Source organism: Aedes aegypti, chromosome 2 (assembly GCF_002204515.2).
Source record: "Aedes aegypti strain LVP_AGWG chromosome 2, AaegL5.0 Primary Assembly, whole genome shotgun sequence".
Taxonomy (NCBI): Eukaryota; Metazoa; Arthropoda; class Insecta; order Diptera; family Culicidae; genus Aedes; species Aedes aegypti.
In genome coordinates this window covers 231,189,547-231,202,164 of record NC_035108.1, presented here as the reverse complement: position 1 = coordinate 231,202,164, position 12,618 = coordinate 231,189,547, and the positions used below count along the sequence as shown (strand labels likewise).

The window sequence follows — 12,618 nt, the reverse complement described above, 5'->3', positions numbered from 1 at the left end:
CACAAGGTTGGATGATTAGTCACAAATAACATTTAACACACAACATATTTTGGATGTACAAAACATGTATCTGAGAATTTTTAGAACTTTTTTCAAATGCCCAATATTCTATGTAAGGATTTTTTATGTGGGAACTTTGAGGTTAGGAAGCTAAAATTTCTTTCGTTTGCATCCAGCTTTTTTATAGAAAAAAAATCGGTTGCACTCTTTCTTATCATTTCTTATGATAAAAATTATTTTAAAGACATTTTTTTTTCTTGGTTTTAGAAAAAATACCCTTTTAATATATTGCATTGATATATGAGTTAAAAAACATTCTTGATTTTCATACGTCTGTTCAGTGTCTTTGGGTTGAAAAAAAAAAATCGTTCCGAGAATCTTCAAACATTTATTATTCACAATTTCTGAAAATTATTGCAGTACTTTTATAAATAAAATATAAATCAGTATGTAATCACCATTAATAGTTATTGTATCATGATTCAGTGGATATGCGAGTCAAAGACATTTTTTGACGTACAGCACTTAATTACATAAAATATTGAAATCATATATCAGGGGGGCGATTCCAGATAAATGTTGGCCTCAAGGGGGCGAAAGTTGAAAAAAGTTTGGGAAGCACTGAAGAATTGAATTTTACTGTACGCCTTATTTCCAAGTTACCCGTTAGAGAGAGCACCTGCGCCGTGTCACAGTAAAAGTCAAAAGAATTTATGACACATACAGAAGCTTATTTTAACGCCCAGTGCCAAAAATGCTGTGTTTGGCCAACCGGTAACTAGGTATCGGTAGTGCGCAAACTTCAAAAATGAACAAAAGCGAAGCGAACCCCACGAGTGAGCCGTCAACCAATCACCAAAACTTGGAAATGAGCGCTATTTTGCTGTACTATGAAAATAAATCGAGTGTCACGTCTGTTAGTCAGTGATTCAAATATTTAAATAAATTGAGTTTCGGCTTTGATCGTTCTTTAATTGTATTGTGTAATCATACTATTTTTCTAATAAATAACTCAGATTTGTATTTCATAACAAACACTTACAATCCTCAGACGTTTTGGGTTCGAAATAATCTCATATTTACTTACAATTTATAGGGATTTTCAAAAATCACATATTCCGTAATTTTCAATTTAAACTTCAAAGCTCTTCGAAGTCCATTTATTTGTTTTTATTGATTTCTTGTTTTCTTTTCAGCTGTCAGGGGCCTCAATCAACCACAAAAAATAAAAGCGCTTCGACATCAAGTTTTGAATAATTTGGAAGATTATGTATCCGACAAACAGTATGATTCAAGGTGGGTTATTTTCCTTAAAAAGTTCCATATAATATGATACATTTCATAATTGTAATATCAAACAAAAAGTTGCATTTTTTATGATAGCTCTTTTGATTTGTTTTTCTTTCGCAGAGGTCGATTTGGAGAAATTTTACTTTTATTACCAGTGCTACAGTCAATTACCTGGCAAATGATCCAGCAAATAGAGTTAGCCAAAATGTTCGGGGTGGCACATATCGATAGTTTGCTACAAGAAATGCTACTAGGTGGTATGATGAAACTAAGTTCACATAGATATAGAAATTTTGATTATTTCCCGTTTTTTTTTTCAGGCGAAACGATCGAAAATACAGCACCTCCAACACCTCCGTTGAATAGCTTCCCAAATAGCAGTAACAGTCCGCCACACATGATGTCCTGCGATACGACCCAACGACCATCTAATGCAATGGAGATATCGCGAAGTAATCCTACAACAACTTCCTCAAATTGTGACGCAATCGATTCAGAAAGCATCGATGGAGCAAATGATATGATGGCTCCAGCAATAATTGAAGACATTAGTAACTACAATATACCGCAAACAACGAATAGCTTTCAACGAGATGAAAATGTTCAAAATTATATACATCCATCAAATGATGATGTCTACAGCAATCAATACATTTCACCAGCGTCTTCCGGAATGCACCCTGTACATGCATCGGCCAATCGGCATCAACAAACAAATGTTTTATTACCTGTTAATCAGTTAAGTCGCGAAGATTACCTAAAGCTTGAGCGTGAACTTAAACGTGAACCTGAAGCAAACGGATATTGAACTGTTAAATATTTTGTGATTTTTCTTTCCAAATTAATAAGAAGCGAAGGATGCACATTAATTGTTGTTATTAGGATTAAGGTAATGGACATGTTGGAATTTAGTAAAATCTCTTTTCAGAGGTGGCTTGCGCAATAAAATAGTTGTTATTTTTATCCAATTTATTGTTGTTTAATTCAATTATATAAATATATCCAGAACAAAGCAAAACACGGTGCTCCCCTGACCGTTATTATCAGAAAAAAATCTCCATCAAATCTGTGCTCACCAGTCGATTTCTATAGCTAAGCTGCATGCCTGTGCAAAATTAAAAAAAAAATCGTAGGGCCCGTTTTGAAGTTACGCCTTTTTGAATGTGTAAGTCCACTAATTCTAAGGAAATCTTAGATATTCAAACGAGTTTTCATTGGCCGTGATTATCAGAATAGATATTAATATTAAAATTTGAATCAAAGTTGGTTTAAATAGTTATTTGTAACTTCTAGGAGGAGTTTTGAATGAGAAGATAGACGAAATTTGGAGTTACGTCCTTTTGGAAGGTATCCATTGAAAACACTGATTTCCAAAAGATTAATTAGGCATTCTTTTAAGCAGGCATTCCGTTAAGCATGTTCAAATGTTTTCAAAGACACATTGCACTTATATGTCGCCAAAGTCTTTCACAATTGATTATTTTTTTCAAAGACTCAAGCGCTGTAAGGCATTACGGAGCAATTTTCATGTCATTATTATTATTCATAAAATTTTGTTAAGGCTACCTTGGGCCTTCCTTAGCCGAATGGTTAGAGTCCGTGGCCACAAAGCAAAGCCATACTGGAGGTAATTGGGTTCAATTCCCGGTCGGTCCAGGATATTTTCGTAATGACAATTTCCTTGACTTCCCTGGGCATAGAGTATGTTCGTACCTGCCACACGATATACGATGCAACAATGACAACTTTGACAAAGAAAGCTCTCAGTTAATAATTGTGGAAGTGCTCATTGAACACTAAGTAGATAAGCAGGCTCTGTCCCAGTTGGGCCGTAATCCCAATAGGAAGAAGCAGAATCTACCGGTTATTGCGGCTAATTTTGTACTGCCTCAGAACATAAACTTCAAATGCTGAGTAATGCACAATTGGCCAAACTATAGAACTCTAGACCACTGTAAATACTTTTGTGATCATTTGTAGCATACATTACTACATTTATATTACACAGCGTAACAAAAATGACATTTTTGCGTGTCTCAAGGATCAAATTATGTGTCTCTAGTAGATTTTGGGTCGCTGAATTTGATGCCGTTCTCAGAAATGTTCCAGCACGTCACAATTTTCAGCTACAGGTCGCCAAAGTTGTACAAAACGCAGGTTTTATTAATGTTTACATAAAATTCAAGGTATAATTTAACAAACTTTTTTGTGATTAAATCAACTAATCATGCAAAATAGGACTTGAACTTTCAATTTAGATATAATTTGATTGTAAATTTTACCATTATATTCAGTTTGAATCGATTTTTTCAACATGTTTGCAGTCTCCATATAAAATTCTTCTTTTCTCTTATATGGCACAAGACAATACTTTTCAGAACCACCAAAGAATAACATTTTACCAGCGGAAGAATTATGAACTTTGTTGAAAAGTATTGTTCAACACGTGAAGTTTGAATTTTGTGACAAATTGAGCAAAATTGCCATATAAGTTGGAAAACTTGTATGCAAGTTGGCTGAAATCGCCAAATTTAGTATTTTTATAGTCATTATCTCAAAAACTAGACGTACTATGATATTTTTGAAAACGGCAATGGATTCAGTAAACCATAATTGAGTAAATAGTGGTATTTTGATGCTTGAGACAAAAACGTGTTCCGTAGTGTTATTCAAAAATCTACAATTTTACCATTGGGTTTCTCGGTCTTTTCGATTACACAAACACGTAAGAGCTCTGTATAAATACAATAGTGAAAGAATTGTATAGATCAATCAATCCATTCTCATGGTAACTCGTGAAGAGAAAGCCTCAGTACTTGAAATATGCTTAAGGCGAAGTAGGCAGTCATTGGGATTTGTACGTGTCGTTGATGATTGTTGCTAATTCATCTCACGATTTCGAATCAAAGAAAATCAGTTGGTTTTGCACTGACACAGCTGTAAAAGTATCAGCGCACTTTATGCATGTAAGCGCGTACAGTGATACTTTTTCAAGTCAATATAAACTATCAACACTGAGTTTTATCACTTTGAAATGCAAGCTGAAAAGTCATCATTGTTGCCAAAACGAATGATGGGCTACTTAGCCTTAAGAAAAGTAAGAAACATTCGTTATTATTTGGTTTCATTGAATTTAAAATCATAACACTTTCAGAGCTTTATGTTACATGTTTCCCTTGAAAATCAAACTCTCTTGAGAAGATTCTATACCTTAATACCGAATTTCATTAACCCGAGTGTCATCACCCTGAACGCACTATTACACTGAATGCTATTGTCCCGAATATATAATTACCTTGTATGACATTGTCCCGTGATAATGGAATTCGAAGTAATGCCATTCTAGAAACTGGAACTTGCGGAGATGGTCTTCGGGTATTCAGGGTAATAGAATTCAAAGTCAAGGGCTATAATTTTGAAAATATATAAAATATGCATAAAACAGAGTTGTTCATGGGTTTTACGTAAATTCCAGTTTTGATTACCGGAAAATCGTAAATTGTTCTGTGGCCCTGTTGATAACCTGCTGGTCTACATACCAGAATATGGTTTCAATCCTACACAATCTGAAGATTTCCATGTAAACTTTTATTTGTTTTCGATCGCAGACTGTGCTTGTGAAGTAAAGACTCACCAGCTGCTATGACTCATCACAAACGAAAAAAAATCATACTTTGGGAGCCTCACAAAGTTTTCTAAATTGACAAATACAAACATGCAAAATTAAGCTCTGTAAATGCTACATTTTTGAACTCCATTAAACAAAATAACAACGGATGTTCTAAACTTTGCATTGTTTCCTTCCATTTTGTATCGCTGCTTTCCAAGTTGTTAATTTTATTTTATTCCATACACTGCTATCCATAACCGAAAACTTAACTCGTAATGTATTCCTTGATGTATAATTCGCTTCGATGTACAACAGGTAACAATCAATTGCATGTAAAATAAACTGAATCGTGAGTACATGGGTTCACTAAGCTAGCCAGAATATTGTGCTACAAGAACTAATTTGGTTTCATGATGAAATTAGCTCCGTAATGCCTTAAAACACTTGAGCCTATGGAAAATCAGTTGATTGTGAAATACTTTGGCGGCATATAAGTGCAATGTGCCATTGAAAACATTTGAATATGCTCAAAGGTATAAGAATGCCTAATTAATCTATTGGAAATAAGTGATTTCAATGGTTACGCTTCCAAAAGGACGTAACTCCAAATTTCGTCTATCTTCTCATTCAAAATTCTTCCCAGAAATTACAAATAACTATATTGTAGCAGAATGACTTGATCATCGCAAGTAGGATGGACCGCACGATCATTGGCTCAACAATGATTCAGTGTGGGTCTGAACCGTCGCTTGTCCGATCACCTTTTTATAAGCATATTAGATAAAAATCAAATATAATTTGTACTCTTTTGCTTAATAAACAAATATTAAGTAACTCAGTTTGTTACAACGTGGGGGCTCAACCGGGATTAGCCGATCCTTTTATACTCGGAATGGACTATTCAACCATAGAACGTCGTTTACTGGACATCGAAAGTAGCATCAAGAGATTAGAACGCATTTTCACCGCTATCTTCAACAGCAACCTTATGGAGGAAACAAAAGAGCAAAAAACGATACCGACTGCAGCTAATATTGCTCAGACTAGCAACGAGCAGAAAAAACAATTGGAGGCAAAAGCCTACAACGAAAACAACCAAGCAACAGAGATGAACGTTGTGCTACATAGCCACAGCCCATGGTGGTCGAGACTAATCCAACTGGTCCTCAAACAAATAACGTCACAAAACCACGGTTCGATGGTCGTTGTGTGTATTTCACTGCTGCTGAATTTTTGAAACGCTTCGATCACCTGCTTGGCGAGAAACGAGAGCTGAACGATGATGAACGAATTGAAGCAGTATATGAATGCTTACAAGGAGAGCCGAAGCTATGGTTTCGTGCCTTCAAATATCGCTTTAGCAGTTGGAAGGAATTTAAAGTTTATTCCTAATGAGATTTTGGGGATGCATTGAGCAGAGAAGTTTCATGGCAAAGATGGTACACGGTAAATATGTGCAGCAAGGAAGAAAATCATGCATGGCTTTAACTTGGACTTCTTCAGGTTTGCTTGTTTTTTTTTTCTAAATTGTCACTCTGATAATAAACTTATTATCTTAATCTGTAAAATTAAAATTACTAAAGCACAGCTAAGTCTACATATTAAAAAAATACTTTCACTGAAACATGCATTTTAGTATGAAATTTGATCAAAAGTTTGAGACCGCGACAAAGCCGCGAAATCTTCGTTTTATCGCCTGAGACATCCGCGAAATTTCAAGAATTTTGCCGCGAATTTCCATTGCTCCTAAAAATGATGCAACGAAATAATTGCTCTTTAGGGCCTATGATTTGTGAATGAGCCTTCTACTTGTTACATGTAATGTAACGGTAATGTTAGTAATCTCCCTCCATCAGTAGAAATATCTTCTTCTTCTTATTGGCATTGACATCCCTACTGTGACAGAGCCTGCTTCTCAGCTTAGTGTTCTTATGAGTACTTTATTTTTCAAACATGTCATTTTCGCATTCGTATATCGTGTGGCAGGTACGACGATACTCTATGCCCTGGGAAGTCGAAGAAATTTCCATTACGAAAAGATCCTGGGCCGACCGGGAATTGCACCCAGACACCTTCAGCATGGCTTTGTATTGTAGCCGCGAACTCTAACCACTCGACTAAGGAAGGCTCCAGTAGAAATATATAAATCCGATTCATAGTTGAAATGTTACTGAAATTTAGTGAGCTATACAAAATTAGTTAGTTTGAAAACTATATAGCCTAGAAGCACCGATTTTGGCCATACGCCAGTTGTAGCCATAGTTGATTTTACAACGTTTTACAAAGTTATGGTGTTGTCGTATCATTTGAAAAAAAAATCATAACTGAACAGAAAACAATGAATTGACAAGCATTTTCTTTTTTACATATTATTTATGTTATAGTCCATTGGGATGCCTTAACAAATGTTAAAGTTATTAGAAATTGTAAATATAACCGTTAGAAGGGCATGTTGGGATATATTTTTCAAAAACTTTTTCTGCATTATTTTCTTCGATTTTACATAAAAATCAATTTCAGCATACTGCTTATATTTAGTGGGAGTAAATTTAAAAATATACACGGCCTCATTTATTTCAATTTAAAACCTTCAGAATTTGAAAAATCTCAACTATACGCTTGAGTAATGGAAATCGAAATGGAAATTGCATCACGGTACCTTACAATAGAAAGCGTTGTGTATGGATGATCATCTAATTCATCCGAAAGAATAGTAGAAATCGCATTCAGGTTATCTTCTAAGTTCATGGGCCCTCTCGTGGCGTAGAGGTAACGTGCTCTTATTGAACTTTAATGTACCTCGGAGATTTTTACGATAATGATTCAGCATTTGTGCTAAGATTTCGTAATTCGAAGGATAAAAAAAATCTATCGTCGAATATTTTCTCATACATTTTCTATGGGATAGTTTTAGTAGCTTCTTTTGAATTTAGTGTAGGAAATAGCCCATAGAGATGAAGAAATCCAATTTTCTCCGACAGAATATTTTTAAATTTTTAATCAATATCGGCAGATACATATATGGTCGGCGTTAAGTCAGAGTGGACCATGTGACATTTTTCATATTTTGAGAAAAATGGGTTTTAAGTCAAACGCTCTGTAAGTTTTTATGTCGTTTGAATTTTGGTTCTATATTTCTACACATCTTTGTGTTAACTCCGAACAATATAATGTGAAGTGATAATCATGAAAAATCATAACCCAAACCTCTGATAGAATGATTTTTTGGTGGACTATGTGTACTTGGTCCACTCTGACTGAACTAAAAACCACCGTTCAGTGAGTTGGTTTACTCTGACTGAACAATTTCTAGGAAAATAACAATTTAATGCTTGCATGGTCAACCTTGGTGCATATCTCTAAGATAAGTAGATTATCAAGACCCTTCGACACCAATATCGTAAATTCTTCAATAATCCATTCGTCAATACCTAAATCAGTGGCATTACGATGGCTTGAAACTTATGGTTTTGCAGGGTAAGCACATTGAAGACCAGGAATATTCAAATATGTGTTCAGTCAGAGTGGACCAAGTGAAAATCTTGAGTACAGACCAAAATACACTGGTCCAATAAGCGGGTTCTAGCACATTCCATACATACACCATAGAACTACCATAAACTTCTATTGGACTCTGAAATTGACTCAAAAAATGCAATAATCAATCAGTTTATTGCTTTTCAACACTTGGTTCGCTCTGTCTGCACAGAAATTGTTGCATTTTCTGACCACCCATCCAAATATGGTAAATGGTCAAAAATCAAAATCAAATGCATCGAATTAGGTAATATTCATAAATTTCTATTGATGAATAAGTAGAAGAATCATTCGATGTCGAAAAATTTGACAAATTTCTTGAAATGTTTCTCATTTCGTCGCATTCCTCAGCGTGCTGATCAATTTCGCTATTATGGTAATAAGCACTTGGTCCACTCTGACTGCACACTTTTATCGATTTTTATTGATCATCCAAAGTAAATTTGTTACATATCTCGCGCAGTTTCCCTCTGACTTAACGCCGACCATATGTTAGCCAATTTAAGTTGGGGTAACAATATGCCTGAAAAGAGAGAAGAATATTTTTGAATTTTCATGAATGTTTTGACAGGATGCTTGTCTTTGTCGAAATAAATCAGAGGTACATACAACTAAAATAATAATCGAAATTTTGACACCGTGTGGGTTCCATAAATCACTTAGTCAGTCAGTTTCCTCTCCCCTTTCTTCTCATGATTTATTTGTCCTCAAAAAAAAATTGCATGGACCATGGTCAGACCCCCCCCCCCTTCCTTTCATCATACATGGATTTCCCTCCATCAGACGTGATTTATGGACGGGGCCTATGTTACTGGCAGTGTTGTAAACATTCAACATTTCGCGTGATGTTCAACAGTCATTTTGACATTTTTGCATTCGTCTGCTACACACAGCATAAGCGGTAGAATGAACGACAATAAACACAAAAACTGTGAAATGAATGTCGTCTGACAAGATGTTTTTACGTCGTTTTTTTAAATAACGCGAATTTAACTCGCAAGTTTCCAATTGTTTTTGATAGCTTGGATTGCATGGTATATAAATCTTGATAAAAATTAACAACACGATTATTCCGAGGCTAACTCGAACGAAAAAAAATATCAGTAATTCCTCACTAATAATTATACAAGTGTTTCATAAGCATGCCAAAGAGAAATGTTTGGTCTTCCACCCAAATTCTATTTGTGTACGTTACGCACATGTTATGCCAGGAATACCAAAGTTACATGTTGTACTTACACTACCGTCTTGAAACTTTGGAAGGGTTTGTGATAGCTTAAAATAATTTATGAGCTGAGCTTCTTCATCTTTTATTGAGAGGAATACATGTTGCAGTTCTATTTTTCAATACGTTTTTCACAAACAATTTTTCGCACAGCTAGTTGAGGTTTTTCTTTCAATTTCCCACAAAATGCACGATCCATCCTTGACAAAATTTATAACCACAGCTTCCACCATCCAAACTAATCTAAAACCACACTTGAAACATCTGCTTTCATTATATTGTTTTCTAAAATGCCACATCGTTGCATAGAGATCTTGATATGTTTATAAAGATTCAACAAAAGTTTTAGGAGTGCAATCAGTATAACAGTCATGAAATCTTCGTTGTTGAAAAATGTTCTTCTTCTTTTTGGCATTAATTTTTTTGGGTTTAATCACCGTCGATTGATATCACCGTTGAATTCTTGGCATTAAGCCTGCTTCTCAACTTAGAGTTCAACGAGCACTTTCACAGTTTTTAACTGAGAGTTTTCTTTGCCAAAGTTGCGAATCGCAGCAAGCCATGCGCGCGGGCGGCTGCGTTTTAAATTTTCTGTCACGTTCACCTCGGTCCCGCGTTATGGAATTTTTCGGAATTCTGCTTGTGGCTTGAAACAATTCTTTCCGAAACGAAGCTTTGCGTAGTAAAATTTGAAGAAATAAAAATCAGTAGTTAAAAAGCTAAATTAGTGAAAAAAATATGAATCGGCAAAAGTGGCATAAATGTGCACCTGGCGTGTGATCGGTCGTGAGCGTTTTCTGACATGAGTGAAAGAGAGGATGGAAGCTTACATGACGTTGACAGCTCCACCTTGGCCTTCGATTAACTAAGTGAGATTGTCCTGATTATTATTATTACAAGTTTAATTTACATATGAAAACAAAAAGGGGAAAGTGGTCCAAAATGCCACTTTCAGGATTTGTGGCATTTTCGCGTGTGTTCGTTGTGATTCACTTCCAATTTACATACATAAATTGCTGTTTTACGGGAGAAGAATCAGAGTAGCTTTTCTTTTCGTTTCAGAGAGCGAGCAAGGGCGCTTAAGCCCAGGCTTTAGAACCATAACATACCTGAGAAATACCTGTGTCCCATCCTAGGAAAAGGACAAACTACAATGGAGAGCGCATTAACTTTCTTAGAAACGCCACTCCTAACGATTTTGCCTATCTCCCTAAATGGAACGGTTGACCCAGTTTCTCCCCTCACAAAATTTCAAAATTTTCTGTCTATCATGTTATTCAATCGTGAATAATCTGATCGCCGGAAATTTTAGAATTACTTCAAAACCCCAAGTCTGCACAGTGGGCCTGGCCTATTTAGTTTTTATCAAATCATTGATATGCTGCAAATATTAATGCTGACAAGAATAAACTGGAAGAAATTTAAGTATTTTCAGAATGCATTCCAATATTGGCTTTGCAAGTACTTGAAATAGAATAGAATAGAATAGAGAATTTTCTTTGCCAAAGTTGCCATTTTTGCATTCGTATATGGTGTGGCAGGTACAAAGCAAAGCCATGCTGTCTGGATTCGATTCCCGGTCGGTCCAAGATCTATTCGTAATGGAAATTTCCTTGTCTTCTCAGGGCATAAAGTGTCTTTGTATCTGCCACACGATATATGAATGCGAAAATGGCAGCATTGGCAAAAGAAGCTCTCAGTTAATAATTGTAGAGGTACTCATGCTTAAGAACAGTAAGCTGAGAAGTAGGGTCTGTCTCAGTTGGGACGTAATGCCAAAGAGAAGAAGGCAAGCCTTGGCTTATGAACTGAAAATTAATCAACCATGGAGTGAACTACAGCTTCTCGGTATTGTTACTCTCAACGATATCAATATTACTAATACGATACAGTTTGCACTCTCATTGTTGTTTCCACATTCTAACCTTGCATTGGTTGGACTATATTAGACTTCATGTTACTTAGCGATGAGATCCGTTACGATTTTTTGATATTTGCATATTGAATATGTATACGATTCGTATGCAATAAAATGACATAATTGGCTAGTTTTAGGAATTCCAACATCCTTTCGGATCCAGCATAATCTAACAAATAATATTAGAAACAATTTACTAATAAAGTTAAAGATCTATAACAAATAATGTGAATAAAGACAAAATATGAGATTTTTTCATAGCTTTCATCAAATTATAAATAACGAAGTTGATTACCGTTCTGATATATTTTGAAAATTATCGTTCACAAATGATCTTACATTAGAAGCTCGCTTTAATAAGCATTTTCCAAGCAAATCTTCTTATTTTTGGCATTTTGTCCTCACTGGGACAGAGCCTGCTTCTCAGCTTAGTATTGTATTGTATTGTATTGTATTTGTAGTTTTTATCTGAGAGTTTTTTTTTTGCCAAAATTGCCATTTTCGCATTCGCACATCGTGTGGCAGGTACGATGATACTCTATGCCCAGGGAAGTAAAAGAAATTGCCATTACGAAAAGAGCCTGGGCCGACCGGGAATCGAACCCAGACACCTTCAGCATGGTTTTGCTAGCCGCGGACTCTAAGCTATAACCACTCGGCTAAGGGAGACCCCAGCATATATATGATAATTAAGAATGCCTAACTAGCTAAGGCGACACTCTCATGGCTAGGGAAACTTAATGATTTTACTATTCTTTTCGCTGCTTTGAATTCGATACAAAGTGTTTGCAATATGAAGCAATAATGAGGAATTGTCCGAAATAAAAATCATGAGGGGCTGTATGCGACTTTGCGACAGCATCGACTTTGAGTTTTTTTTTTTCAGTAATTTTTCATCCCATACAAATTGTGTGGGAGCCAAAAAATAAGCCTCTTCTTCAAATTATGTATTTTTTTTTTTTCAGACAAAGCTGATGGTCATGGGTTTGAACCCACCGTTCAAAAATTGGGTTGGAAATTTACTCGACTTCTTTAGAG

General features: G+C 35.5%; 2 protein-coding genes across 11 annotated transcripts in view; one reads left to right on the top strand and one right to left on the bottom strand.

The window, feature by feature from the left end:
* Positions 1 to 2,258, top strand: part of LOC5574683 (hepatocyte nuclear factor 4-gamma) — a 57,154-nt gene extending 54,896 nt beyond the window's left edge. For 3 of the 5 annotated variants that reach the window (XM_021844373.1, XM_021844370.1, XM_021844369.1), the window contains 3 exons: positions 1,197 to 1,296; positions 1,411 to 1,547; positions 1,611 to 2,258. In XM_021844373.1, coding sequence (XP_021700065.1) covers positions 1,197 to 1,296; positions 1,411 to 1,547; positions 1,611 to 2,098 — 725 coding nt within the window. In that variant the 3' untranslated portion in view covers positions 2,099 to 2,258. The remainder of the gene's footprint in view (positions 1 to 1,196; positions 1,297 to 1,410; positions 1,548 to 1,610) is intronic. The other 2 variants (XM_021844374.1, XM_021844372.1) reach the window with 1 other exon arrangement.
* Positions 2,259 to 9,731: 7,473 nt separating this feature from the next.
* LOC5574685 (gonadotropin-releasing hormone II receptor) overlaps positions 9,732 to 12,618 on the bottom strand; it is a 35,139-nt gene continuing 32,252 nt past the window's right edge. For 2 of the 6 annotated variants that reach the window (XM_021844355.1, XM_021844359.1), the window contains one exon: positions 9,732 to 9,926. In XM_021844355.1, coding sequence (XP_021700047.1) covers positions 9,901 to 9,926 — 26 coding nt within the window. In that variant the 3' untranslated portion in view covers positions 9,732 to 9,900. The remainder of the gene's footprint in view (positions 9,927 to 12,618) is intronic. The other 4 variants (XM_021844356.1, XM_021844360.1, XM_021844357.1 and 1 more) reach the window with 2 other exon arrangements.